Consider the following 27901-nt stretch of genomic DNA (forward strand, 5'->3'; position numbering starts at 1 on the left):
TTCAGGAGAAAAAAAGTGCAGTGTTTACACTTTATTTTTGACATAAAGAAGCCGTATTTACACAATACATTCATATTTTTAAGTATGTTACAGCTCTCTGTAGAAAACCATTCCATCACAAAACAGCAACTTGTGACCCGGATTCCATCTTTAAAATATTAAATCAATGAAAATATTCCTAATTTCATAGCCCATCACAGAGGGAGACTGAAGGGAGGAGGGAGTGAAGAGCAGGTGACAGCAGGAGGACCCCCACCTGACGGGGACAGAGACCAGGAGAGCCCGAGGCTGGGGCACGTGCCCTCCCCCGCAACCCGGGTGACTTCCGAGGCCGCGGACGAAGCACCCCACTTCCCACTGTGTCATGAGGCCGAGCACAGCTCTGAAGGCGCAGCTCTGGCTACGCAGGGCCAGCACCCTGGACCTGGCTGGCGGCCTTCTCGCCCGAGGGCTCCTCTGAGACCTCCCGTTCCCTGTTCCAGTCCTTCAGGCCCTCAGGCAGCGAGGTGTCCTCATCCAGGCTGCCGGTGCCTTCCACAAATTCCTCATATGTAGACTTTTCTGCAAACGGTCTGGGGCCCAGGAGTTCCACCATGTTGTTCTTGTCTAACACTTCTTTCTCTAACAGGAGCAGAGCAACCTGCAATGCGAACACCTGTGGTTAAACAGTCACCCAGCAACGTCTCTCCAATCTCATCACCTCCTATTTACAGTCAACCCCCTTCCAAAAAACAGTTTAGGACCACTGAAAAGAGATATTCACTGTCATGTCACTTTAGAATAAGATGTGCAAAAGTCCTGGAAAAACACGTGTCCCCACGAAGGGCGTGGCTGCACAGTGTGGTACATCCATGTGGCCTGTGACTGTGCCCTGGACTTAGTGGGGGAGCTCTGTCCCTGACACCGCAGAAGGACATCCTCGGGGAGGAGAGCCAGACGCAGTGTCCCTGGGCCCCACCTGCTTCCAAAGAGGGAAGGAGCTCCCTCTGGCTTACAGAGCAGAAAGAAATCCTGCCAGGAAGTGTGAGGAAGTGATGCAAGTGACTGGGGGTGGGGGAAAGGGTGGAAACAGGGAAATTTTAAAAGGTGGCTGACAAAAATAAAGACAAATGAGGCAGAGACACAATATGAAGCAGGAGATTAACGTGAAAATATGCATCTCGAAGTTCTGGTCTCTGTGTGGCTGAACCACAAGACTGACATGACACACAGCCACAGAAAAAGGGACCCCTGCCAACTACGAGTGGGGAAGTGAGGGACGGTGTCAGGAGGACAGGGAACAGGGTCACGTTAGACCCGCTCACTGTTACCACTGCCTTTCTACTTCTGCTGCCACCACGGCACCATCTCAGGAAGTTAAAACACACCCATGGCTGCCTCTGCACTGGCCTCTGACTGTCCCCCTGGAGATGGCACCCTGCTGCCACTCTATTTTTTTTAAGTTTTGGCATCTTTTTTCTTTAAAGATTTATTTTTATTTATTTATTTTGGCTGCACCGGGTCTTAGTTATAATGTGCGGACTCTTAGTTGCGGCATGCGAGATCTAGTTCCCCGATCAGGAATCAAACCCAGGCCCCCTGTGTTGGGAGCGCGGAGTCTTAACCACTGGACCACCAGGGAAGTCCCTGCCGCTCGCTCCTTTAATGATGAGTTTTTAAGCATTTCCACTCCAGATTCTTTTAGTACTCCTGACGATAAAACACAGGGGCCAGATGAGATCTCCATGAAGGGCGCCTCTAGCTCCAGAGCTGTGTTTCCCGCAGAGCTCTGGAGTCCCCAGACACCCTGTCCTTCCCTCTGCACCCCCTCCTCGCTCACTAGGGCCCCGCACAGCGAGTCCTCCTCTCCTCCCCATGTTCACTGTAGCCTGATGAGCCGTCAGGGTGGATGTCAGCCTTCTCTGCCCTCTCCCATCGGAGCCCCTGCTGCAGGCCCCTCCCACCTACCCTGCGCTCTGTGAAAAGGCACCTCGGGCTCTGCCCGGCACAGCTCACAGTGGGCTCCTCTGAAGATCTGCTGATCGGACAGCATCATCTTAGAATAGCTTTTTTCTCTATCAGTCCTTTATAGAAGACTTTTCACCTGTGCTTTTATCATGAGAGTGTGGAATATTTAAAAGACAGAAGATTCTCCGTTTGGTTGCATGGATTCTGAATAATTAAGAGTTTACTGGATACAAAAAACCGACTGAATTAGAAAGGCTCCCTCCCTTTTGAAAACGCTATCAAATGAGGCACAACAACGGAAGATAAAAAGAATGTTTGTTCATGGAAGGTCATAATTAAGCAAAGGTCCTACATATCTAGTTTGGCTAATTCTTTCGTTTGCTGTTCCACTACCTCTTTACTCTGGAGGTGAAGAGCAGTGGTCAATCCCAATCAGGCCACTGGGCTCCGCATTTGGAAGCACTTGGTGGGTGACTGCAGGTTCAACTGTGTGTCTGGTGTCGTGAACAGACTTTGTTAATCCCGCGCTCACATTCCTAAGAACCAGGAGCCGGGATCATGCCCGCTGCTGCTCTTCCCACATCCCCCCAGCCCCACAGAGACAGCAGACACAGCATCAGGATGGAGGAAGGAGCCTGGGATTAACAAGCACAGGGGACGTCAGCATCTACAAACCAACCAACCAGTCAAGCCATCAGTCTCAACTCTTTCTGCAAAACCGTGCAGAGAATCATTGGTGGAGCCGGCACCCACCTTCTCCACATCTGCTTTCTTTTCTGTGAGAAGAGCGACTGTCCTCTTGTAAGCATCGTTGATAAGTATTCGTACTTCGTCATCTATTAGTCTGGCCGTGGCTTCGCTGTAAGGCTTTTCCAACACCATGTCCCCCTGACGGGGGAGGTCAAAGGAGATTTGCCCAACCTTTTCATTCATGCCGAACTGAACAATCTGAAAAAGAATGCGTGACTAGTGGTGGGCATCCATTTCTGCTCACAGGTTTTTATAAAATGGCAGCAAATCCACTGACATGAAATCCACACACCTCACTGCAGTACTACTCTTTAACCCGCAACAACGACACGGCAGCCTTGAGTCGGCCAAGTAGACCAGGGTGTTCTGTGTAGATGGAGGTTGGGAGGACAAGACCAGAGACCCACAGGCAACATCTACAAGGCAGGCGGCAAACGGGCAGGGACAAACCCCAATGGTGACGAGACCTGCTTGAAATCGCTCTGCATGGGGGGAGGTGAGGACAGGCAAGGAGCATCCGACAGATGGGAGGAACCACCCAGGCCGCCCAGAGGCTCTTCCCGTGCCGCCCGGGCTCCAGAAACCTGCGAGGGGCGTTGGCATTCTCCCTGAGTCCACAGGGCCCAGCCTGCACCCAATGAGACCCCCACACTAACCACACAAAAACCCCACATTAAGAAGAAGCTGTGGAAGTAAAATCCAAACTGACCAGAAAAGAGAAGGCGCAGATAAAAGAGGGGAGCAGGAACAGATCAGAAAGTAGGAAGTCACGTTTTTTAAAACTTTATGAAAACAGCAGGAAACTCTAAAACCGTAAAACTAGAAAAACTGTCTTAATCCACCTCCTTCCTAAGAGATCAGGAAAACAAACTTCATGTAAAAGTGGGCAACAGAAAAATCCCTTACAAAGTTGTTATGAGAAAAAAGGAGCAGAATAATGTCTACACAGATAAGGGAAGTGGAATGGAGAGACGTCCATAATACAGATGAAAACTGTTACCCACAACTTCAGAAAAGGCTAACCGAAATCAGGAAGGTGATAGAAAATAAGAAAGAATAACATTAAGTCAGAATCAGAAAATTTAGATGAGGTGCTAGAATGCAGGAAATAGAAAACGAAAACATTACAGTTATTTTTAAAATGGAGATTAAACTAGAAAGGACACAAGAGCAAACAACCCCAACAAACAAATGCCCTAAGAAAAATTATTGGTTTTTTTTGGCAGTGCTGCGCGGCACATGTGATCTTAGTTCCCCGACCAGGGATATAACCCGCGTCCCCTGCATTGGAAGCTTGGAGTCTTAACCACTGGACCACCAGGGAAGTCCCAAGAAAAATGAAAGGTATGGGAAAGTAACAGGCCCAGAAGAGCTGACATATGAATAAAAGGAGTTCCCAAAGAAAGTCACTGACATCAAGTTCCCCGACAGCAAAATGACCTTGTCTGGGGATGGAGGCGCCCGTGATAAACTTAAAGGAAACAGGGGCATGGCTGCTGTCAGCAGAAAGGACCAGAAGGGACAGGTACCAGGGAGTCCACGCGGGATCCCACAGGCTTGTAACTGAATGTAAACTCTACTGATGTGCTTTATACACTCTTAGTAATAAACCTGAAAGACCGAACTCTCAAAACAAGGGTTTCTTTTCCTAAGTTTTGATCATTCTAAAATGGATTTCTCTTAAGAAGTAACCCTTGCCTGGAAAGCCTAGACCAGTCAAACAGCAGTGCTGTTCCAGAGCCATTAGTGCAGGTGAGGATGCAAGACGACCCCGCCCACACTCACCTGGGCATATGCACTCTGAGTCACTTTTCGCAAGTCGTCCTGAGCGCCGGTTGTGATTCTCCCGAAGAAGATCTCCTCTGACACGCGGCCACCCAGAGTCATGCACATCCTGTCCAGGAGCTGCTCTTTGGTATAGAGGTACTGCTCCTTGGGTAAGTACTGCGCGTAGCCCAGCCCTTTGCCCCGAGGGATGATGGACACCTGACAAGGAGAACACACGGTGCGCTGAGGACAGACGCGGCCACTGGAGGCTGATGTGGAGCCACAGGGAGACTCACTGGAGAGGAAAGCACCACAGCCTCGGCTTGAGGAGCTGGGTGGGAGGGCCCGTCCAGGAGAGCATTTTCTCTTAGGGTAACCTCACCCGAGAGGTCTATAAAGTATTTCTTGTCTCTTATAAAACTCAACTGAAAGTGTTCAGTCCTGACAACAGGGCTGCTGCTGACTGGCGACCCCTCCAGACTTGACGCCGGCCCCGCCTGCCCCGCTTTCCAGGAGGCAGAGGGGCCAGCAGCCTTCAGTTTTCTAGTCCTCTTGTTGCAATTGAGTAGATTCCTTTAATTTTTACAATCAATGCTCCCAGTCACAGGTTACAGTTCAGTGAGTTCTGACAAACAGCCTCCTCCCACAACCAAAATACAAAACATCTTCCTCGTCTCCCCGAAATCCCCTCCCCTGCCCCCACAGATGAGTTGCAGTTTCTAGAACTGTGCGTAAATGGCCTCATACAGTTCGGACTTCACCGTGTCTGGTCTGTGTGACTGTCCCCGAGACCCACCCCCACTGCCGCCTGTGTTAACAGTGCACTCAGCTCTATGGCCGCGGAGCAATCACTGGGTAAACACACCAAACATCCACTCCTTCTTGAGGGACTTCGGGGCTCTTTCCGGTTTATTGCTATTACGGATAAAGCAGTAAAAGTATTCCATGGACATGTTTTTATTTCTCTTGGGTAAACACACAGGACTGGAACCGTTTGGTTGTATTGGAAGCATTTGTCACCTTTATGAGAAACTGCCGAGCTGGTTTCCACGGTGGCTGTCCCGGGTCAGGTGCCCGCCCGCAGGCATGGGGTCCAGCTGGACTGACCTCGGGACATGTGGAGCTTCTGCAGGGTTCCACCCACACCTCCCGGTGACTTAGGGCATCTGGTATCTTCATGCGCCTAGCGCCCATTCCTATTCCTTCTCTCGGGAAGTACATGCGCATATATCTTGCCTATTATTTTACAGCGTTGCTTGTTTCCCTACCACTGAATTTTAAGAGTCCTTCATGTATTCCAGGTACACGTCCTCTGTCATATACACGTACTACAAGTATTTCCAGGGTGTGTGGCTTGCCTTTTTCTCTGTGGAGTCAGGGAAACCCCCTGGGCAAGAGAGCCCCAGACGCCCAAGCCTGACCCACGGTAGCAACTGCTTTTCCAGAGTGAACCCCTCCAGCTTCTGCACACTTTTCTTTCCAAACTTTATAACTCATCTGCGTGACCCCTTCACCCCAACACCATCAGCAGATGTTCCTGCCACGTGGCCCAATGTGGCCACCGTCTGTTCCACAACAACTGCCTCACCTTCAGGAGGGGGTCCGCGTGCTCCAGATACCAGCCGGCAACTGCGTGGCCAGCCTCGTGGTATGCCACTGTCTTCTTCTCCTCGGGCTGCAGAACCTGAGTTTTTTTCTCTAAGCCTGACATACAGAACAGAAAACAAAACCCACTGCTTTAGTGACACCGACATCAAAAGAGATTTACACGATACCACACAGCGTCTCATCTAAATCGTGACTCAGAGACCAAGCTGCCTGTGACCATGGAATATTCCCAATCAGGGGCAGAACAAAGCAAAGCATCAACTTCAAAATATACAACCACCGCAAAACGCATTCACTACCCACCCGAGGCCCACTTTCTCCTACTCTCCCACTCAAGTCACATATCTCGTTTTGAGAAATAAACAGAAATGCAAAGTAAAATTCAGCACTAGGGTCAATTTGACACATAAAATTCACAGAAAACGAAGACATCTGGAAAGAGCTCACTGCCTAGTCTAGGCATCGGGAATCACCAAGTAGGGGGAGACAAGGACCGGCCGAGGAGGCAGGCCCACGAGGGTGGGAGGAGAGCCAGGCCCATGAGAGGCAGCAGCCCGCAGCCGCAGAGCAGCCCTGAGGAGGTGCCCCCGAGCCGGCCCGCGTGTTGCCAGAACTGAAGGACCCCCGCTCCAGCCTGGATGAAGGCGGACGCGGAGCTCGCCCGCACCTCTGGGCTGTAGTCTGCACTGATACAAAGCTCACAGGTGACACCAGCTTTCTCGTGTTCCAGGTACTCATCTGAGAATTTCTCAACTGGTAACACGTTACGGAGTCTGGGAGACTGAAAAAGAAAAGAGGGCGAACTGTGTTCCTGAGGACTCGGCCCAGGACAAGCACACGCCGCAGAGCCGCCAGTGGGTGGGGAGAGGGCAGGTGGACAGCCCTGTGCTCCAGACACAGACACGCAGTTCTCATGCCCCCAAAACACAAGAATCCCCAGCTTGTCACAGGATTTCCCCTCCTCAGCTCGCGATCCCGTCACAGGGCGTGTGCTGGCCCCAGCGGCTGAGCGTGAAGCGCGTGAAGAGCACGTCCGTGCCCCTCAGGGCCAAGGCTCCGCCCCACCCACCGCCCTGGCCTCTTTCACAAACTCACTTTCCTACTAAACACCCCCCCTCCCCCGTTTCCCCCAGACCTAAAAGAACACAAATAGTCTTCTCCTGTGTTTACAGTGAGGTCTTTTAATTCCACTCACAACTCTAACATCTTAGACTTTTTCTTTTCCCTAACGAATCTCAAACGGTCCAGTCACTCACTCGGCACCGCTACAACTGCCCCCCCGGCCCCCCTGCAGTGGCACCTACTCCTTGTCTCACCTGCTAATGAGCCTGCCAGGCCTGTGGCACAAAACAAGCTTCGGAAAGTCTGCTGACAGCCGTTTCCCCCTCGGCTGTCGGCTGTGTGGCCCGTGCCCTCACCCACCCCGCACCACGGGAACCACGGCCACGCGCAGGACCTCACGGGGACATCCCGCCCCGGCTCACTTCCCACCAAACCAGCAGCCCCGAGGACGCCCTTCCCACCTGTGGCCATGGGGCTCCCACGCTCACGTCCGCTACCACACATTAAGGACCAGTAGGGGCTCTGCCTCCAGATGCGCCCCTTCTTCAAAGATGCATCTTCCTGAGCTATCACTGACTATCCCGTTACTCAGTGGCTCAGGAAAACTCGTGTTAGTACAATACTGGCCGTAAAACAACATAAAAAAAGCTCTTAAGCTTAACACTCAAGGCTTGCTAAAATCTAGGCTTCAACACCTCTCTCCACTTTGTCTTCCCTCCCACAGGAAGGAGTCTGAGCAACTCACCTCCCTCCCTGAGGCACAGGCCATGACTGCTCCTCCGCTCACCCTCGTTCACACCACATCCCCTCCTCCTGAGCCCAGTTTAAACCCCGCTCTTCCGTGGAGCCTGCCTGGCCATTCCTTGTCACAGGGAAATCCTGTGACAAGCCGGGGGTTCTTGTGCTTTGGGGGCATGAGAACTGCATGTCTGTGTCTGGAGCACAGCGCTGTGCCATTCCCTCCTCTGAATGCCCAAGTTCTCGAACTGCTAGTTATCTTTTTAACAGTATTAACGATAAGCTCTCTAGAAAGCAAGGAAAACACATCACTGGCCAACCCTGCTCGACAGGTGAGCATTTCCCGGTCAAGCAGTTGTTACAGCTGTTCACCCATCACCTATATCTAGCTTAGAGCACATTTAACTCATGCGATGAAATTTTGGGGAACAGGGAGGTTGTGAGTGTTTTAGAAAAACTAGATTGCTATAATTCAGGGGAGGACACCTCCCTGCTTGCCGCCCGTGCAGCATGAGGGTGGCGTCTCAGACCCATCCGACAGGGTGCCGTTGAGCCCCAGGTCTGGGCAGATACATGCCCTGGCCTCAAACTCACGCCATCCGCCCTTGGTCGTGGGTCCCACCAGCTGCCTTACCGCCAATTACTCGTTCAATTGCTTGTTCGAAGTGTTTCTGATTTATGGAATCTGAAAGGTGTCTCGCAGCGATCAAAGCAGCTTCATTGCAGACGTTGGCAACATCGGCTCCTGTGAAAGGGACACACACAACGGCTCACCTGCCAAATACACCTGAGCTCACTGGTCACACATTGTGAAGAAGGGAACCCGGGCCAACCGTCCACCAGCAGCAGTCAGTAGCGCTCAGTCCTGCCTGGCACAACCCGGCCCCTGAAATGCACGCTGCAAGTATCAGTAGTAGACAGATGCCCACAGGCAGCCCTCCACCTTTAGAGACTGTGCAATGACAGCAAACTAAGACAGCACTTTAAAATGCCCATCAACTTAGTTCCACCATCTCTGTTGGGAAAGTGACTTAAGCGGATATTGGGCAATCTGCTGAAATATAATGAAATACATAGGCATTAAAATGACCTAATGCATTCAGTTAAACAACGAAAGTTAAACATGAGAAGCTTGCCAAAAACTTCCTAGATCCTTAGGTCTCTGTAAACTAACCTTACAGAGAAAGTATATAGGGACGCAAATAGGCCATAACACAATGTATGTGCACAACAAAAAATATTAAAAAGTCAGGCTCCTGGGACATTGAAGGTGCCTGTGCCCGTGTATATAGCCTTCTCAGGCTGTAGATAGATGGTCCCTACTATTTCATGTTAAGTTTGGAAGAAGGGAGAGAGGGAACAAGAAAGGAAGGGTCACATCCTGTAGACACTACAGCAGGTCGTGCTCACCCACCTGAAAACCCCGGGGTCAAGGATGCGAGTCTTCTTGCCAGCTTCTCCTTTTCCAGGGTGCTGTCCAGTTTCAGTGGTCGGAGGTGAACTTTGAAAATAGAGGCTCTTCCTTTTATGTCCGGCGGTCCTTGAGAAATTATTTTTAAGGAAAAAAAAAACAGTGAAACAGTTGCACCCCTCCCCACAAGAACTGGCCTGAATCCAGGGAAAACCATCTCACCGATAAAGATCTGCCTGTCGAAGCGCCCCGGCCTCATCAGTGCAGGGTCCAGGATATCTGGTCGGTTGGTGCCCGCCAAAATGACCACGTTCGTCGTTGTGTTAAAGCCTGGAAATAGAACAAAGGCATCACCATTGTTAAATGCCGTGAGGAGGAAGGTGACAGCATGCCTGTCCAGAACGTATGAGCACGAGACACACCACTTTAGTTTTCTATTTATTATCTAGTGATTTTTTAAGTCACAAACTTAATGATTTTTCTTACTATTCATCTTGTCCTTAATGATTAAGTCATATACAGTACAAGACTTAAAGATTTAAGGATCAATTACTAAAGACAAATTACCAAAGATTTAAATTTATGTAACTAGAAATGTAGATTACGTTGTCAACTTTAGAAAGTTTTAAAAAATCAGTAAGGTTAAACTTGCAAAGGAAGTGTCTGAACTCCCTGGGCCACAGGGACCACTCACTGCGTATCTGAAGGCAGGCACCACCCCACCTCCAACCTCTTCTGCAGGCTCAGCCTGCTCGTCTGACTGGCCATTTCTCAAACGGCAATGCCGTGGCCACAGAGCCGTCACCCCCAGGACCCTGGCGCTGAAGGAGCCTGGCCCGTTCCCCCAGGGTAGTTTCCGCTGTGCACGGGGTTCCGCAGAGCCGAGGAGCAGCCCCACCTCCTCAGTCTGGCTCCCATACCCGGCCCAGGAACGCAGACCCGCTCAAAATCTGCCAAATTCGCACTTGCTAACGCATGGATTTTCCTGATCCTTCAGAATCATAAATGGTTTGAGAATGAGATTATGATTCTTTAGTGAAGCATTTCACCAGTTTTTCTTTTATTTGGCACCAGGTACAAATGCCATCTTAACACCAGTATTAAGTTACAGCAGGCTGCCAGGCAAGACTCTTTTGCTATTACCTGTACTGGAATAAAAGAGCCCTTCGATAGGGGTTGTTTATTTTAGAGAATCTCTCTTTGCTCTCTGTATCAGCACAGGACTCTCATTTTAGAAACATGAAGAACAATTAGAAAGCACAGTTCAAAACACAAAAGACTTGAACATTCACCATCCATTTCCACCAGCAGCTGGTTGAGGGTATTCTCCTGCTCACTCTGCCCCCCGAAGTTGCCCCTTCCTCTCTTCCTTCCCACAGCATCTATTTCATCGATGAAGAGGATGCAAGGGGCATTCTTCCGAGCAAGGGCAAATAAGTCACGGACCTGGATGAAAATGTAAGCACTGGAGTCACTTGACAAGTGAGTGCTATCCTCCCAATAAAACAGACATAAAGCTTCCTGTCCCCCAGGAAGGCCATCCTGTGTCACTCACTGTACAATACAAATTTAAAAAGTTACAAGCAGCAAAGAAGTCACATGGCAAACGGTGGGAAACTTATGTAAGGTGAGCAAATATTATTTCTAAAAGCTCATCAGTTATTGTTATGTAAGAAGCACGAACACCAGCAAACTGACACTACATATCTTTATCCTACTAAAAGGTAACAGGTAGAGTTGTAAAGTTTGTATTCAGTTTACAAGTCCAACCACCCTGGGCTCCCTTCACGCCCGAGGCAAACAGTAACAGCAGACACTTACTCAAAGACCCAGCGACGTGTACACACAGCAGAGGCATGACCCTCCCGAGCCCAGCCAGCTGTCGCCCCACCCTCAGACCATGGCAGCGGGGGCCCTGCGCCCACCTTCTGACCTGCTGAGTTAATACAGTGTGAGGTGAGACTTACTCTAGCTGGACCCACACCGACAAACATCTCCAAGAACTCAGATCCACTAACGGTGATGAAAGGGACGTTGGCTTCTCCGGCTGTGGCCTTCGCCAGCAGTGTCTTCCCAGTGCCTGGAGGACCGGTGAGAATGGCACCCTTCAGATACAAAAAAGAGAAAGTACATTTGACTAGAATTTCAGAGAAATAAATTACATATCCATAAATAATTCCAAGGTATAAATCTGTCTACAAATTTTAGTGATATACACTAAATATTTCTTAAACATGTGAACAATGATAGTAATTATATTAGTAAGAATATTAATAACATTAGTAAGAAGAAAAAAAATTATATGAGAAATATAGAGAAATATATAAGAAATATTAGAGAAACATAGAGAAAGTAATTATATTAGTGAGAAGAGAAAGGAAAAGACTATTAGAGACTATACTGTTTTAAAAAACTTGGGGGGCTTCCCTGGTGGCGCAGTGGTTGAGAATCTGCCTGCCAATGCAGGGGACACGGGTTCGAGCCCTGGTCTGGGAAGATCCCATATGCCGCGGAGCAACTGGGCCCGTGAGCCACAACTACTGAGCCTGCGCGTCTGGAGCCTGTGCTCCGCAACAAGAGAGGCCACGATAGTGAGAGGCCCGCGCACCGCGATGAAGAGTGGCCCCCGCTTGCTGCAACTAGAGAAAGCCCTCGCACAGAAACGAGGACCCAACACAGCCATAAATAACTAACTAAATAAATAAAAGCTGGGCTGATGGCCTTCTTCACTAAAGTTGCCTCCTTAAAAAAAAAAAAAAAAAAAAAACTTGGTAAGAATGTGAAATTTGAAATACTTCTCTTACTTTTTAAGATTTTTAGTGTTGCTTTTTAGACCTAACAGTATATAAAGGGTGACTTAAGCTGGGAATCTACTAATAAACTGCCTGATGTTTACTTCAATAATTCAAGGAGACACAAATATCACACTTCCAACTTACATTGTGCTTATTTTCTTTCCTTTAAATTTCACAAATGAAGTAAAAATCTAATAACCAATGATGAACTTAAAAAGAATACTGTTTGCTCAAACACTGTAATTACTTAAGTCGTGGAGATGCCTAAGTATGATGTGAACAGGTAGGCAAGTATAGCAAATTATAAAACTATAAAATGTGACTTTTTATCCATGGAGGCAGGCAGGACATGAAATCAAGAAAATGATGATTCCCTTTACAAAGGACTCCTTTAAAGTAAACTTTATTAACGGGTTTTTAAAAGAATTAGTTAAACATTTTCTCTTCATTTACTTAATGCCTGAGCCTGGCCTTAGCGACACAAAGATGGGCAAGGCTACCCGTGGCACGCAGTGGGCGGGGGAAGGTCTGTCCTCCACGGAGTCCTGGGCCACGAACCTGAGTTCCAAGCCAGGCCTGCTCATGGTGCTGAGAGAGGGATAGCGAGGTCACAGCAGAGGCAATGTGCTGGGGGCTGCTGAGAGAGGGGTGTCTAAGTTGCCCTGGAGGGAGAAGGAAGCAAACCAAGGGGAGAGGACACACATTTTCTCGGGAACACACGCTACCTGCAAGCAGACACATCCACGCAGGACAGCCGACCTGAAGAGACGCGCAAGTTAAATGGAGACTAGTAAGTTAAGATGGAGGAAGGAGAGAAAAAGAGCTACTTTATAAGTAATCAAACTCCATAAAATTGTAACTTCAGAGATCAAGAAATACTTCAGAAGATTTTTGGGTTAATGAGCTGAAAACCGTCTTCTGAAAGTTCATTTTACCTTTGGGATTTTTGCTCCTAGGTCTTGATACTGCTTTGGGTTTTTCAGGAAATTCACAAATTCCATTATCTCTAGCTTGGCCTCCTCGCAGCCCGCCACATCTTTGAACTTCACATCTATCTCGTCCTTTAGGACCTTGGCAGTGGTTTCTCCGACACTGAAGAGTCCGCCCATGCCCCGGCCCGTGCGGCCGATGCCGGCCGGCCCCCTCCGGATGGTGTAGAGCAGGAAGGTGATGATGAGCACGGTGGGCAGCATGCTCAGCAGGAAGGAGCTGGGGGCCACACGACAGCGCAGCGCTCAGGCGGGCGGCCCTGGCTCGGCTGCCCTGCGAGGGACCCGCCACCCCGTAACTGCACACGGTTTCTGCCTGTGCAACACCGGGCTATCCGGGTACATCTGAGGCACAAGGAGACTCTTAGTGTGTCAGTATCACTGAAGGGGAATCTCAGAAAGACCAAAGAAAAGCCTGTTCTCAACACGTACGCTGTCCAGTGGTGCTTTATTCCCACCTCAAGAACCACCATTTATGCACAGGACGGACCTGTGATTTACTATCACTACATCAAAATTTCAAAGAAATTTCGTTCAAATTGCTCATTTAACAATTTTAACATGATTCTGGTGTTAGCCTGAGTAGAAATTCCAGTTCTCTTATTGGAATGCATCAACTTATTCTGAAGAGATGTCTTCCAAATATTCAATCCTTGCGAAGGCAACAGTGGTGAAAGCTGTCTCTGGGCGGCTCGCGCAGGCTCACAGAGACCCAGGGGCAGGGGTGCCCTCCAACCCATGCCTGCCCTGGCGGGAGCAGCTCAGGGGTGACTTACAGCCTTTTGCTTTCTGTTTGTCTTAATAAAGTCAATTTCCACACAACTACAGGCACAGACATATACTTATACTGGGTAACATAATGCAATTTAGTTTAACTTACCCTAAGAAATTTAGGTCAAAACCTGGTACATGGTTTAGGTAAAAAACAAAACAAGAATAAAACCAGGATTAGCTTTCTAACTTTTCATCTACTATAAAATTTTAAATGCTGCTATAGCATTTAAACCATGAACAATTTACTCTTTGGTTTATTTCTGGAGAAAAAAAATAAACACACTGACAATAAAGGTTTAAGGAATGGTGCAACAAAACTTTGTGTAATGTTTCAGGACCAGCCTATAAAGTTAAGTAATTATATGATAACCTCAGGGACCAAGGGATATATTGCATCACGTGTGAAATAATCTCGGCAGCTAGCTGGATCTATTAATAATACTGCAGGTAGATTGCAGGTCTACATACACCAAGACTCAAGAGAGTCCCTGAGGCCGAGTAAGACCATCAGCTCAATTAACAAGCTAGCTACCCCTTTCTCCGCTCTCTTACATGTACAAAAAAATTAAGCTTTATTTCTACTTTCACTCTCAAACTCGTAACTCTAAATCAAGGTAGGCGTTCTGCATTTAATGCAAATGGGGTCACCACCAGGAGATCTACCAGGGCGTCCGTGTGTGAGCACTCAAAGGCCATGTATTCCCAAATAAGCCCAAAGACAAGCAACTCCTGAAATCAACAAGCTGTTCCTGAAAGACTCAGACCTGAAGTGGCCTTTCTAAAGACAAATAACCTTTAAGGGAAGAAGCAGCTCTGACCAGAGAGGAAGAAGCATTACTTAAAAATCCTGCAAACTCTGTGAAATATAAATGTAAAGGATAGTTAAAAGGTGGGAATGCCACTCTTTAACACAAATGGGCTCTTTATGCTAAACTCCTACTCAAGAACGGTACATTGGACATTAACCCCAAACTACTGCTTAATCAAGATAAACATTAACATGTAGAAAATCAACCAGTCTCCAGCAAACTAGTAAGTTACTAATGGTTGAAAAGAACTCTGGCCGAACTGAGAGGCCTGTTGAGAATATAAAGTGTGATGCGCTGCCCCCTGCTGACAGAATACACAGTGAGCCCAGGGAGCACAGGCAGCCTCCTGTGTTCACAGACACGCTTCTTACCCATCACTCTCAGCAATGTAGACCACAGGGACCCGATTCTCCCCTTCTATGCCCAATTCCTGCTGTAAAGTTTCCAGATTCCGCTCAAAGGTGTCCACACTGCCAATATTGAACCAGACATACTGCTGTAAGGACAGAAAAACAAAATATCCTAATTTTGTTAGGGGAATGAAGAGGAAACAAAGGATTCAATTCACAAAGGGTTCAACTTTCCAAGAATTTTTCAGAAATACTGCAAATTTACAAATTAAAAATATACAATATTAACAATAACAACAAGACTTGTTTTAACAATGCAGTGACTAAGCTTCACTCAGTGAGAACCCCTGACAAGCCTCAACCAGCAAGCATTTCTATAGCAGCATTCCTCCACAGTCCTAAAATTGTAAACTCGAAAAATGAAAACTCTCTTTGAAAAGACAACCCTTTTCAGAAACAAACAAGCATCCTTTTCCTCTTGTCCACTTCTCAGGAACTTCTTAGCTGCCTGGTCCCAAACTAAACACCAGCCTGCGGCAGTGATGGCACTTCTCAGTGTTGGGATGGTTCCCATCCCCAGGTGCACCACGACGCCCTGGGTCCTCAGAAGGAGGTGCTATCACCGACCGCCAGGAGGCAGCTCCACCCAATGGGACAGAAATACCCTCCAGTCACTGGACCTGGGAGTTCCTGGGACCCTAGGGAGGGACACCCGAAGGGCTGGAGGCAATGGCGATGCTCCCCACCAGCACAGGGTTCCCCACTGTGCTGGCATTTACTGTCCCCGTTTGACAGAGGACAAAACTACAGGGGTGACCCCACCGCCCACGGTTACACATCTAGGAAGTGGGTGGCTCTGAGCCCAGGCAGGCTGGCTCCAGGGCTAGCGACAATAACCAGCAGGCCACACCGGCTCTCCGACATAACCACTCCCACCTCTGGAGCTTCCCCACACACTGGCCCCTCTTCCCAGCACCCGGCAAGCATCAGCTGCACTGCACAGCCCCGAAAGACTTTGTTCCTCCTCTAACCTGCAAACGCCTAAAAAACATGTAAACCTCAGACACTTGAGACATGTACACAGACAAGAGCAACATGTCCCCGCAACCCTTCCACCACCAGGGTTACTGAGTGGGCGCCGTCACTGTGGTGTTTCTCTCCACGTGTCTAAAAACAAAAGACGGCGAGTAAGTTGTATAATATTCTATAACGATAGTCCTCGGTAAGTTGTTCACAGACAAAGCTACACGATTCCTGTGGTTATAGGCCCCAAATGTGTCAATGACAGAACACTCGCCAACTTGGCTCCCACCACCAATGGGGCAACAAGCTAAATGATGCCTCACATCAGAGAGTTGGGTGGACCAAGGCCCAGCAGCACGGAATTCTAGGGACAAGACCTAGGTGAGACCCTCTGGGGTGGGTCCCAGCTCTGCAGGTGATTCCTATGCACACTGAGGTTTGACAACCACCACTGACCTACACAATCTCATTTGAGAGCTAAGCCCTAAGAGCATTAGTGTCACTCCCATTTTAAAGATAAAGAAACTGAGGCTTCCAGGGGTTAGACCATAGAGCTAGTAAAGAGCAGAGCTTATCTGAGGCCAAGTGTGTCAGACTCCAAAGCCTGTGCTTATACAGCACAGCACAGCAATTAATATCACTATGCCATAAGCAGTTGGACACAAAATCTTATACCCATTTCCGAAAGCTTGAAATAGTCTTTATTAAACAGGCAATACATATTCTCTGTAAAAAACTAAGGAAACACAAACATAATGAAAATAAAAAGCATCCATAACCTCAATATCCAGAGATAAACACTATTAGCAATTTTGATGTTGTTTTCTCAAGGTTTCAAAATACCCCTTTTACAATCTTGAAATACGCACAATTTTGAAAAGAAATCAACATAAAACCTTAACTGTAATATAAAGGAGTGATACAAAGTAATTTAAAATAAGATGGTACTAATTTCAATACGAAAACGCTCGTACATGCCAGTACTAAGTGTAAAAACTGCTCCCCAGGGAGGAGCAAGCCCTACTGAGAGCCGAGCCCCAGCAGCCCCAGCAGGCGATTAAAGAGGGACGTGAGGAGCCGCTACTGCTGACCAGGGGCCTAATGGGCCTGTTTATATGGTTCTAATTTTTTGCCCTATAAACAATGTTTTGGAGTACATCCTTGCACAGACACCTTTACATGCATCCCTAATTATTTCCCTAGGATTATTACTGAAGCAAAATTACTGGGTGTATGCGTACTTTCAAAACTGCTGATAAATACACTGCCAAACTGTCCTCTTGAAAGGGAGTGCCAATTTAATTCCCAGCACTAAAAGTCTGAGGAACAGTTCTGAGAAAAAAAAAAGTAGCATGGTTATTAATGAACATTTCATCATAAGATAAAGAGAATGGGGGGGGATTAAGACAATTCAAACAACTTTCCTAACAGTGACTGAAATACGAAAGTCCTATGACGTTACAGATATTCTTATATTTATTGATACGTTATCAGAGACATGATCACCAACAGTTCTCGTTTTCCTTAAATGTTGCCCCATCCAGGCAGGATGATGACGAAATGGTGAAGCGAAGGCATCCTGAGATAGAAGGGATGCAGCCTGGAAGAGGGCTGGCCCTAGGGGAGCTGTAAGGTCGCAGGATGCCCAGGGGCTAGGAGTGGGCCTGGGGGTCGGGTCCAGGAGGGCTGGGAATCACCTGGGAACCTCATCTGCCTCCTCCCCCCTCCCCCCCATAATCCCCTCAACCCACTCTGGGGTCTCTGGAACACATTTCAAACTGGTTGGACAAGAAATACAAATGTTTTTTTAAAAATAAGAACAGAAATGGAAATTAAAATAATATAACATCACAAAACAATTGGGAGAGATATGACCAGAATGCTTCTTAAACTGATTTGACAAAAGTTGTCTTAAGACATAAGCAATTCAGATTTTAACATTTTTTTTCTTAATAAAACAACTGTTTTCTCAGTCTTGAAAAATCATAGATACTGGAATACTGAAAACTAGATTTCACACACTGGTTTCTAAATGAATAGCCAACGTGATCACCAAACCAAACCAAACCCAAAACCACTGCTCAGCCCCTGCACACATTACGGACACAACGTTCACATCCTCACTGTTAGTAAGGATCCTGGTTGCTGCGCTGCCCAGTTCCGACGCGGCCAGTGTACATGGCTACCGCAATGTGAGGGAATGCTTGCTTTTCAGTTTTACACCTGAAAAGTTAATTTACAGCTAATTCACATCAATTAATAAAATCATTTACCCCATCAACAGGAGTTTTTCCTGGTGTAAAAGTCACTCGAACAAAACGCTTGTTGACGACTTCCAGTCTGTCTACCTGGAATTTTAAGAAGTTAAATATTCAAACATAAATTTACACAAAGACTTGAGATATTCTTTTAAGCTCATCTGAAATGCCTGTATTTCAGACACACAAAAGAATATAAAGTAAAGAAAGAAGATAACGTAAGGATTCCCCGTGTTCCCCACTCCAGCTTGAGAAAGAAAACATCACAAACACTGCTGAAGCCCCCAGTCACCCAGAGGTGGCCGTTCTCTGCAGCGGGTGCTGGCCACCCCAAAGCAGGGCTTGGTCCCAGGCCACAGAGACCCAACCCTAAACAGACACTCACTTTTGCCTGTTTTTAAACTTTAAAAATGGTCTCATCTGGCATGTACTTTTCTACAACTTTCTTTTTCTTCTGTCCTTGTATTTGTAAGGTCTTTCCTTGCTGACATGTCAGTTCTGCAGGGTACCCCATTTTATAAGTACACCCCAAGTTATTGGTCCATTCTCCTGTTCATAGACATTCAGACTGTTTCAAACGCTCCCCCATCACAAACAATGCTGCTGTGAACATTCCTGTGTATACCATCTGGACACATCTTCAAGAACTTCCCTGGGATACGTACCTGTAGATAAACAGAGTCCAGCTAGGCTGTAGGGCAAAATCGCTCTCCAAAACACTACTGTTCTCACTTGCTATTAAAAGACTTTTAAATTTCTGCCCCTCTAGGGTATAAAATGGTTTAAACTTGATTTTCCTGCAAGCTCCTAACTACACAGGGTTCTAAAGATCGCTTACACACCTCACCCCGAGGCCTCTGGCTGCTGTGGAGTGGAGCACTTTCGGGGGGGGCCTGTTTCCTGCCGCTGTCAAGTCTGCTCTGGCAGGAAGTCTGGAAGGTACGAGCCCAATATGCGAAGTGAGGGAGCCCTGCAAGGTTCCAGGAGGAACCAGAATGGGGGCTCACCATCTTGAAAGGACTGACTAGAGAACTCTATCCCACATAAAACTGCTGGGGCAACGGTAGACTGACTGCATGCAGAGAACCAGCGGGTCAGGAGGAGAAGTGGCTACAGAGCCAGGACCTGTCCCCACACTCGAAGGACAGGAATCACTTCTTAGAAAGCAGGCTCCTCACGACACCTGGGAATCACACATGTGAGAGCCTCACTTGCTTCAAAAATCTGAGTAGATAATCGTTTCCATTTTTTCCATCCTCACCTTACTGTACAACCTTTAAAAATAATTTTAGATTCTTTATATTTTATAAGTATTAATATTTTTATTTTATTCATTTCATTGATGAAAAATCCAGTATTGAGAGCTTAAATCATTTCCCCAAGGTTACAGAGCAGGCCTAATGCTTGTTCTCTTACTATCACTTTACTTCATCGATTCTAAGATGGTTATTTTTCGTATTTTAACCTCTCAGACATTGCTGATGCATGTTGACAACTGATGGTATTACATAGTTTCACTGGTGGCTCACTCAATCTTTCTTAGTAACATGTAAAATAACATGTGCCTTACAATCCACAGCATCTTAAATGAGCTGAAACAGGGTCTCACTGGGCAAAGACCCAGCCCGGGGGCACAGAGCTCATGCCCAGGCCTTCACTCAGAGCCCATGGCTCTCACTGTGAACACTGAGTCACCTATTCACCTATTCACCTTCCAGGCCCACAGGACATTACAAGCAGTGAAGGTGTAAAGGAGCTGGGAGAGGCTGGGAAAGGTGCAGGGAGGAGAGACACCCGAGGGCACAAGAGGAATGATGGGAACAGACAGGGACGCCAGAGCAACAGTCAGGAGCAGTGGCTCCAAAGCGAGGCTCTAGCATGAAAAGAAATAAAAGGAGTTCGTGGTAAATTTGGGGACTGCTGGGTCAAAACAAACAGGTTCCTTGGTTGCAGTACTTTCCAGCATTAGAAAAATCCAACACGGGACTTGATGGCGAACAAGCCTGGCTAACTTGGTGGCTGTTTATCATTTTATTGGCCTCATCTGAACCCCACCCTTTGAACCCCTGCAGCCTGCAGGCCCACACAATACTCACTACTCCTTTGGAAAGATAGTTATTGACAAAGTCCTTCCATGTGATTTCTCTCCCGGAGCTCTTGAACAGGAAGTAAAACAGGACTCCTCCCCAAAACAGGGCGGTCCAGAGAAAGTACATCCTGAATTCCTTGTCATCCCATGGAATGTCACCCTGGGCAAGAAAGGAGACATTTCTGTGAAGCATGCAATGTAACAACACGGTCTACACTGTGCTGGATGCAAATTCCTTCCAATGCCATGAATGCCACCCCAGAGCCCCAACGTCAACCACACAGTGTGGAATCAAACCTTCTGGAACCTGGACCACCAGTGAGAATCGTCTTTCTTCCCACCTCGTTTTCCACCACCACCAACTCCTCCTCCAGAAGGACGCGGGGCAGCCGCTGGCTTCAGTTCTGTTCACAGACAGAGAGTGTGTACAGTGGCATGGCAGGATTTCCTATCTCTCAGCAATGTTTTCATTAATACCGTTTAATAAAGTTTTATTGCAAAACACATGGCAACTGATCAGTTACTGAACAAAGTGCTATGAGGAAGCCTGAGACTAAGAGAGAGAGGGGTAGCCCTCAGGGAGGCTCCTGGCGCTTCACACGCACAGTCTCACGAGCTGCACACTTACCCAAGGACCAGTAGACACATGACTCTGCCCATCTTACAGATAAGAAAGGGGCTGACATGCCTGCTGATCACCTGGTGAAGTGCTCAGTGACAGTGAGCAAGTGACAGAGCTGGGATCTGAGTGCACATGAGCACGCTCCTGAGTTCCCACCTGAAGGTAAAAAGTAGGTGCCCCTGCCCTGCCCCAAGCCCTGAAGTGAACACTGTTAACAGTTTCTTCTGCAGGAAAGACATGATTTTGATAACTGGCCAAAAACAAAACCACCACTACCAACAAAAAACCCACTTCATCCCCATAAAATCTGTTGGTAAGAATCTGAAATTAGTCACTGTCATGAGTTGAACTGTGTCCTCCAAACTCATTTGCTGGAGTCCTACTCCCCAGTGATCTTAGGGTCTTCACCAAAATACACAAGTTGAAATGAGGTCACATGGGTGAGTCCTAACCCAATATGATTAATGTTCTTATAAAAAGGGGACATTTGGACACAGACATGCACAGAAAAAAGGCGATATGAAGAGACCCAGGCAGAAGATGGCAGTCTACAAGCCAAGGAGAAGGCCTGGAACAGACCTTTCCCTCACGACCCTCAGAAGAAAACAACCCTGCCGCCTGCCGACACACTGATCTTGGACATCCAGCCTCCAGAACTGAGAGACATACTGTTGCTTCTGACACCCAGTTGTGGAACTTTGTTCTGGCAGCCCTAGGAAACTAATACAGTCACTAATACTCTCCCTTCCCCCCACTTCTCCATCCTTTCAAAGACCCACAAATACTGTTCTGACATCTTCAACTCCTGGGAAGCCACCCCCTCACTGTGCAGGCCAGGAGGCCTCAGCACCCAGTCACCTGCAGGGCCTCATGGCCTGGGCTTCCTGTCGTGCTCACCCCTCCGAGATGCACACAGGGAGCTCCCGCACCCCTATCTCAAGTAAGGCAGGGTCTCAGAGAGGCAAGCCCACCCCTAAGAGGCCCAGGCCTGGGAAATAAAGAGGAGGCACATTTCTAAAGTTGTTGAACGATGTCCCATGTACTCCAGGACAAAGTAACATATATGCAAAAGGTACCCAATAGGTTATATTTAAAAAGTGGACCAATCACCATTAATCAGACCCAAACCAAGGTCAACAGGAAGTCGCCCGGTCACCAGCGCTCCATCAGCCCACACAGCACTGGTCCTTCCTCGGCTCTGGCCTGGCTTTCATGATCCACATTCTCTTAGCATGTATTTGTCCCTCCGAGACCCAAGTTCACTTAAAAACAAAGGCTGTATTTTATTTTTCCTTATATTTCCCTAGAAGGAAACGATGCCAGCTGAATGCCAGCACGTGCCGGGCACTGTGCTAAGTGCTACCACACGTGAAAGGGGAGCAGGGCCTGGCACACACACAGGCCCCCAAGCCGCTGGCTCTGACAAACCCTCTCTGAGTCGCTAAGGGAAGATAAGCCTCTGAGGAACAACTTGAAAAACACTGCACTCACAATACACGTCAAGTAAATTGCATGTATTGATAACATGTGCCAAATGTACTTACTAAATATGCAGTTAGATATGACTGAAACTGACCAGCCAATATCTCTAAGGTAACCTCCAATTAATTCAATTTGAAAAATGACAAGAAATATGAGCAGAAAATTAAGATAAAATGAAACAGAATTTTATATGTGCTCCTAGACTACAGTTTCAGGACTGACTTAAGATTTTCTTTGTTCAGTGAAAACTATCAGCAACATCATATATTAGGGGAAAACAGTAAGTTCAAATATAATCTTTTGAAAAGGTACCTTTTTTTTCTCCCATAACTTCTTTAGGTTCACTAGCTTTTTTTCCATTTTTCCCATTGGGAAAGTATTTTTCAAATCCTGTTAGAAAAGGAAAAAAATACATATCCTCAAACTAAAATTCATCAAGTTTTGTGTACGTGCTCTTTGTTTTGTTTTGTTTTTTAAAGAAGATGTTGGGGGTAGGAGTTTATTAATTAATTAATTAATTTTTGCTGTGTTGGGTCTTCGTTTCTGTGCGAGGGCTTTCTCTAGTTGTGGCAAGTGGGGTCCACTCTTCATCGTGGTGTGCGGACCTCTCATTATCGCGGCCTCTCTTGTTGCGGAGCATAGGCTCCAGACGCGCAGGCTCAGTAGTTGTGGCTCACGGGCCTAGTTGCTCCGCGGCATGTGGGATCCTCCCAGAGCAGGGCTCGAACCCGTGTCCCCTGCATTGGCAGGCAGATTCTCAACCACTGCGCCACCAGGGAAGCCCGTGCTCTTTGTTTTTAAAGCAGCTGATTCATCACTAAAAAGCACAAGCTAGAAGTTTAACATTGCTTGTGTAGGGAGTAAATCAAAGTCTAGATAATACAGCTCACAACCCCGAGGAGTCAGAGGAAAAGGTCTCACTGGCCTGCCCACCTCATTACCGACAAAGGTGCCACATTTGAAGGTGACACACTGTCATCACTGCAATCACACAGGAGGAGGTGGGGTGGGTTGTAAGAGGAGACATGACTTAGGAATCAACCGAAACAACGCCTCTGCACCTGCCCTGTCAACACTCGCTGACAGCGAGTCTCTGTCACAAGACTGTCCACCGTCACAGTCACATCTGAATGTTTACCTTTTGGAGGCCGAGAACAGAATCTCTGATAAGCAGCAATCACATCTGTCAGAAGAGAACTTCCGCTGGTTTTTGCTTCAGTTGTAGCATATCGATAAAGCTGCAACACAACATATAAATAAAAGCATGAAGGTTACATCAAAGTAAGAATGAAAAGAGCTTCATTTCCTAATACCACCAAGTGGATGAAATGCTTCTCCCTGCAACAGGCAGTTACAGACTAGCATAGAACGGCCCCCCCACCGAGGGAGGACTAGGGTTGTCCAGCCCTGGGCCGCTCTAGTCCAGCAAGAACTAGGAGATACACACTTCGCCCAGAAAACGAGAGTACTTCAAATCACACCTAATTAAGAGCTGCAGCCCGATTACGATTCTCTACCAACACATTCACTCTGGCATTGTTTACTTAATTTGTAGCATTCAAAAGGCAAACTCCGACATGGAACATCGGCTGCCTCACTTGCAGGGTCTATCACACTACAAGGTCATTTACCTGAAATTACAGAACAATGCTGCTTGTGAACACAATACAAAATTTATCTGTGTTCAAAGACAAGAAAGTTATGGTCCAATGTCACTGATAGTCCTTGTACTAGTAACATTTGCTAAAGGTATTTGATATACTGTCATCCTGACAAGTCCCTTTACAGATATATCTCTGCTTTAAATAACATGTTGCTAAAAATTGTTTGTAAACACTACCTATATAAGTCAGAGTATAATGTAAACAAACTGAACAAGCTCCTTATTAAATTTAGGTGCACAATTAAAAGCAATCAACGGCAAGGTCCACTGAGGGGCTATATCTAAATTTGGCAGTGGAAAAGTTCAAGTAATTCTATCCTTCTGAAAAGTGAAAATTCACCACCATTTTTTAGGACAAGCTTTTACATACAGGTGAGAATGTTTAAAGTGAAGTTCATCCACATTAGTATCCATCCTAACTTGCCTCCTTTATGGTCTTATGAGAAAAATAAAATACCACAAAACCATATAAAATCACTTCACATCCACAAGTGTGGCCATAATAAAAAAGAGAGACAATTACAAGTGTTGGTGAGGATCTGCAGAAATTGGAACCCTTGTGCACTGCTGGGGTGACGGGTACAGCCACTTTGGGAAAGTTTGGCATTCTCAAAATGTTAAACGTAGAGTTCAGTTACCACATGATCCAGCAAATCCACTCCTACTCAAGAAAATTGAAAACAGACGTCCACACAATACCTTGTACATGAATGTTCATAGTAGCATTATTCATAATAGCCAAAAAGTGGAAACAACCCAAATGTCCATCAACTGATGATGAACAGACAAAAACGTGGTATATGCACACAATGGAATTTTATTCAGCCATAAAAAAGGAATGAAGTACTGATACATGCTACCATGAAACCTTGAAAACATTATGCTAAGTTAAAGAAACCAGACACAAAAGGTCACATATTACATGATTCCATTTATATGAAATGTCCAAAATAGGCAAATCCACAGAGACTGTAGATTAGTAGTTGCCTGGGGCTGGAGGAATGGTTGGGGAGAAATGGGGCGTGACTGCTACTGGTTATAGGGCTTCTTTTTGAGTGATGAAAATGTTCTGGAATTAGATAATGGTAATGGTTGCACAAACTTATGAATATACTAAAAACCACCCAACAGTACACTTGAAAACGGTGGATTTTATGGTATCTGGATTAAATAATCAACTAAAAACCAAAAAAGAATGAGCTGATTTAATTCCAAATTATTACACAATTAATAGCAAAGTAGGACAGAAACACTGATACGGTTCTTGGTAGACAGCAATGCTGGTCTGAGAGAACTTGGAGCTTCTGTTATGTTGGGCCCTCCCTGACGGCTGGGAACACTTGGCCCAAGAAATAACCACTGATAATGGATAAGAGTGTGTCATATGTGAATAAATATTTTCCAATGCCAAATCCATTACGGGTGTGGATTGAAAAGACCTGTTATCCAAGCTGGACAGGGCAACAAGTCACTGAATATCTGCTCCAGGCCAGGTGCTGCCAAGCAGTGGGGAGCCCACAGGGGGACCAGAACCAGTGCTGCCTCGAAGAAACTCGGAAGAGTAAGGAAGAGTCCTGGGAACAAATCAATTACAGGACGGTACCGCACGTGCAACAATACAAAACCTTAAGTAGAAAGGTACAGAGGTGGCACAGAGAAGGAAGTGGGTACATGTTTAAGGGACCTAGGCATGTCACAGGGAAGTGGCACCTAGCCTAGAATTTGAAAGACTCACAGTTCACCAGGCAAACAGTGTCAAAACTTTTAATTTTGGTTAAGCTGGAAATCTGATTTTTTGCATGATGATCTTCAACATATCTCATGATATTAGGAGACTCACAGTCATGTACCTGCAGTGGGAGAAAACGACGAATGCCCAGGGATACTACTGTGAGGGTCAAATGTGATAATATAAGGAAAAGCACCTTTAAAATTGTGTGGCAATACCCAGGTTTACATTATCATTTCCAATCATTCTGAAAGCTACTTGAGAGCAAGGTTCTTTATTAACACCATATTAAGCAAGTCTTTGTATCACAATAAAGTACAGAAATGGGTACACGGTATGTGCTCCATAAACATTATTAGCTTGCTGAAAAATCAGCCCCCTTTAGGCTCTCTTCAAATTGCACTGACCTGGAATACCTCTAGCAATAACCCCCGTGACTGTATTTAATAATGAGATTATTTTCTACAAAAGAACCATCAATTAAATTTTTTTCCTCTATCTAATCTAAGCCCATTCAAAGAATAATACATATAAAAGATTATGAATTTGCAAAATTTAAGTACAGAGGACCCCAATTTAGAGAATTAGGTTTTATGTCTGATGATGTGAGTACTTTTTAGTTGTGAAGCATCAGTTTCAATCCTTTGAGGATTATACCTGAGACCACACATCAAAATCTTTTCCCCAGGAACCTCACTGTGAGAACAGACTTTTAACAGATGGACAAACGCAGAGGAAAATCTGTCCTCTCAGCATCCCTTGCAGGTAGCAGAGTCATTACTGTCATTACAGTCACTACCTGGCGTCCCCACCCAGATCTTCAGGGCAGTACCAGGGAATATGTGGCACCGACCTACACAAGCAGGAGACTTCCTTAAACCTCAGCATCGAAGATTCACGGAAACTATAGGGCCACTCGAAAGAAAGGCCTTTTAGATAAGATTCCTGACAAAAAAACCTGCAAACTCACAAGGCACATCCCTACCTGCTTATTACATGTCTGAGTCCAATATTCACAAGGGACAAAAGAGGAACCGAGGAAGGTAAGACGGGGAAATGGATGTAATGCAAGAAACGGAAAAAAGGCCTAGTGCACAGCCATTCTGAGTAAGAGACTAAGACGAATAACCCTGGCTGGCAAGGGGTCTCCGAGGAGGAAACATCAGGAATGCAGGTGTATCACTGCCCTTTCTGTGGAAAGACTGAGAACACTTCCTCCAGGGCATCTGGCGACTGACCCCAGGCCTCGCCCACCACCCCCGGGGCTCCGTGCGCAGTCGTGGTCAACCTGCGCGAGGCGGGTCCGCCGCGGGCACAGCCGACATCGGCTCTGGGAGCCCGGCCCTGACGACGGCAAAGCAGAGCCCCTCTGGGGGGGACACCGTTAACGACCCCGGTTATTAGGCGTCGTGTCCGCCGGGCGGCGACAGCCCCACCCCCGAGCCCTCGCCGCCGGCTCCCGACGCGCTCCGCTCCGCAGGCCTCCCGGGCCCAGGGCAGCCCCGCCGCTCCGAGGTCCGTCTCCAACCGGGCCGGGGACCCACGGCGAGAGCAGAGCCCGTGACCTTGACTCCCGGCGCCGGGCCGGAAGCGGGTCGCCGGCCGGAAGCGGGCCAGGGGCACCGGACTCACCGTCCGCAGGCAGAGCCGTTCGGTGGGGCCCGCGCGGCCGCCAGGCACGAGCATCGGGGGCAGCCCGCGGGGCCGGCAGGCGCCCCGGCCCCACAGCAGCAGGCACCGGTGCGCCATGGCCGCCGGCGCGTGCCTCGGGCCGGGCGCTGACGAGCGATCGGCCGCAAACGGCCGTGCACTCTCGGAGCTGAGGCCACTGGACTGCTCGCCAGCCACCCCACGCTCTTCTGCGTCTGCTCGCGCCCCGCCCCGCCCTGGCGCGCTGACGTCAGCCGCACGGCGGCGTGCCCTCGGGCAGGGCCGCGGCCCCGCCTCCGTAGCGTTCAGGGTCAGGGCGGAGGTGGGGCCTGAGGGGAGGAGCTCAGATGGCGAGGCGGGGCCTGAGGGAGGAGCTCAGAGGGTG

At 47.5% G+C, this 27901-nt stretch overlaps 1 protein-coding gene across 3 annotated transcripts; it reads right to left on the minus strand.

Annotated features, from left to right (window-relative positions):
- Window positions 1–27720, minus strand: AFG3L2 (AFG3 like matrix AAA peptidase subunit 2). 3 transcript variants are annotated; one of them, XM_030836557.3, is made up of 17 exons: window positions 27499–27720; window positions 23613–23712; window positions 22787–22864; window positions 20668–20774; window positions 20378–20530; window positions 18297–18371; window positions 15022–15143; window positions 13014–13287; window positions 11251–11388; window positions 10576–10729; window positions 9506–9613; window positions 9287–9412; window positions 8507–8617; window positions 6053–6168; window positions 4483–4683; window positions 2701–2895; window positions 1–640 (listed from the first exon to the last, which is right to left on the minus strand). In XM_030836557.3, the coding sequence occupies exons 1-17, from the start codon at window positions 27613–27615 to the stop codon at window positions 401–403; spliced, it is 2415 nt and encodes an 804-aa protein (XP_030692417.1). In that variant the 5' UTR covers window positions 27616–27720; the 3' UTR covers window positions 1–400. The 3 variants fall into 3 exon arrangements, with proteins under 3 accessions (XP_030692417.1, XP_030692416.1, XP_030692421.2); XM_030836556.3 differs by having other exon boundaries at window positions 15022–15146; window positions 27499–27719; XM_030836561.3 differs by lacking the exon at window positions 27499–27720 and having other exon boundaries at window positions 15022–15146; window positions 20668–20776; window positions 22788–22864; window positions 23613–23653.
- Window positions 27721–27901: the final 181 nt, after the last annotated feature.

This window comes from Globicephala melas, chromosome 13, assembly GCF_963455315.2.
Source record: "Globicephala melas chromosome 13, mGloMel1.2, whole genome shotgun sequence".
Classification (NCBI taxonomy): Eukaryota; Metazoa; Chordata; class Mammalia; order Artiodactyla; family Delphinidae; genus Globicephala; species Globicephala melas.

Coding starts and splice junctions, on each gene's coding strand:
- AFG3L2 (XM_030836556.3), bottom strand. CDS start 27,615: ATGGCGCACCGGTGCCTGCTGCTGTGGGGCCGGGGCGCCTGCCGGCCC. Junction 18,372..20,377: donor ACTATCTTTCCAAAGGAGTA/GTGAGTATTGTG, acceptor TTAAAATTCCAG/GTAGACAGACTGGAAGTCGT. Junction 9,614..10,575: donor GCTGCTGGTGGAAATGGATG/GTGAATGTTCAA, acceptor TTCTATTTCCAG/GCTTTAACACAACGACGAAC.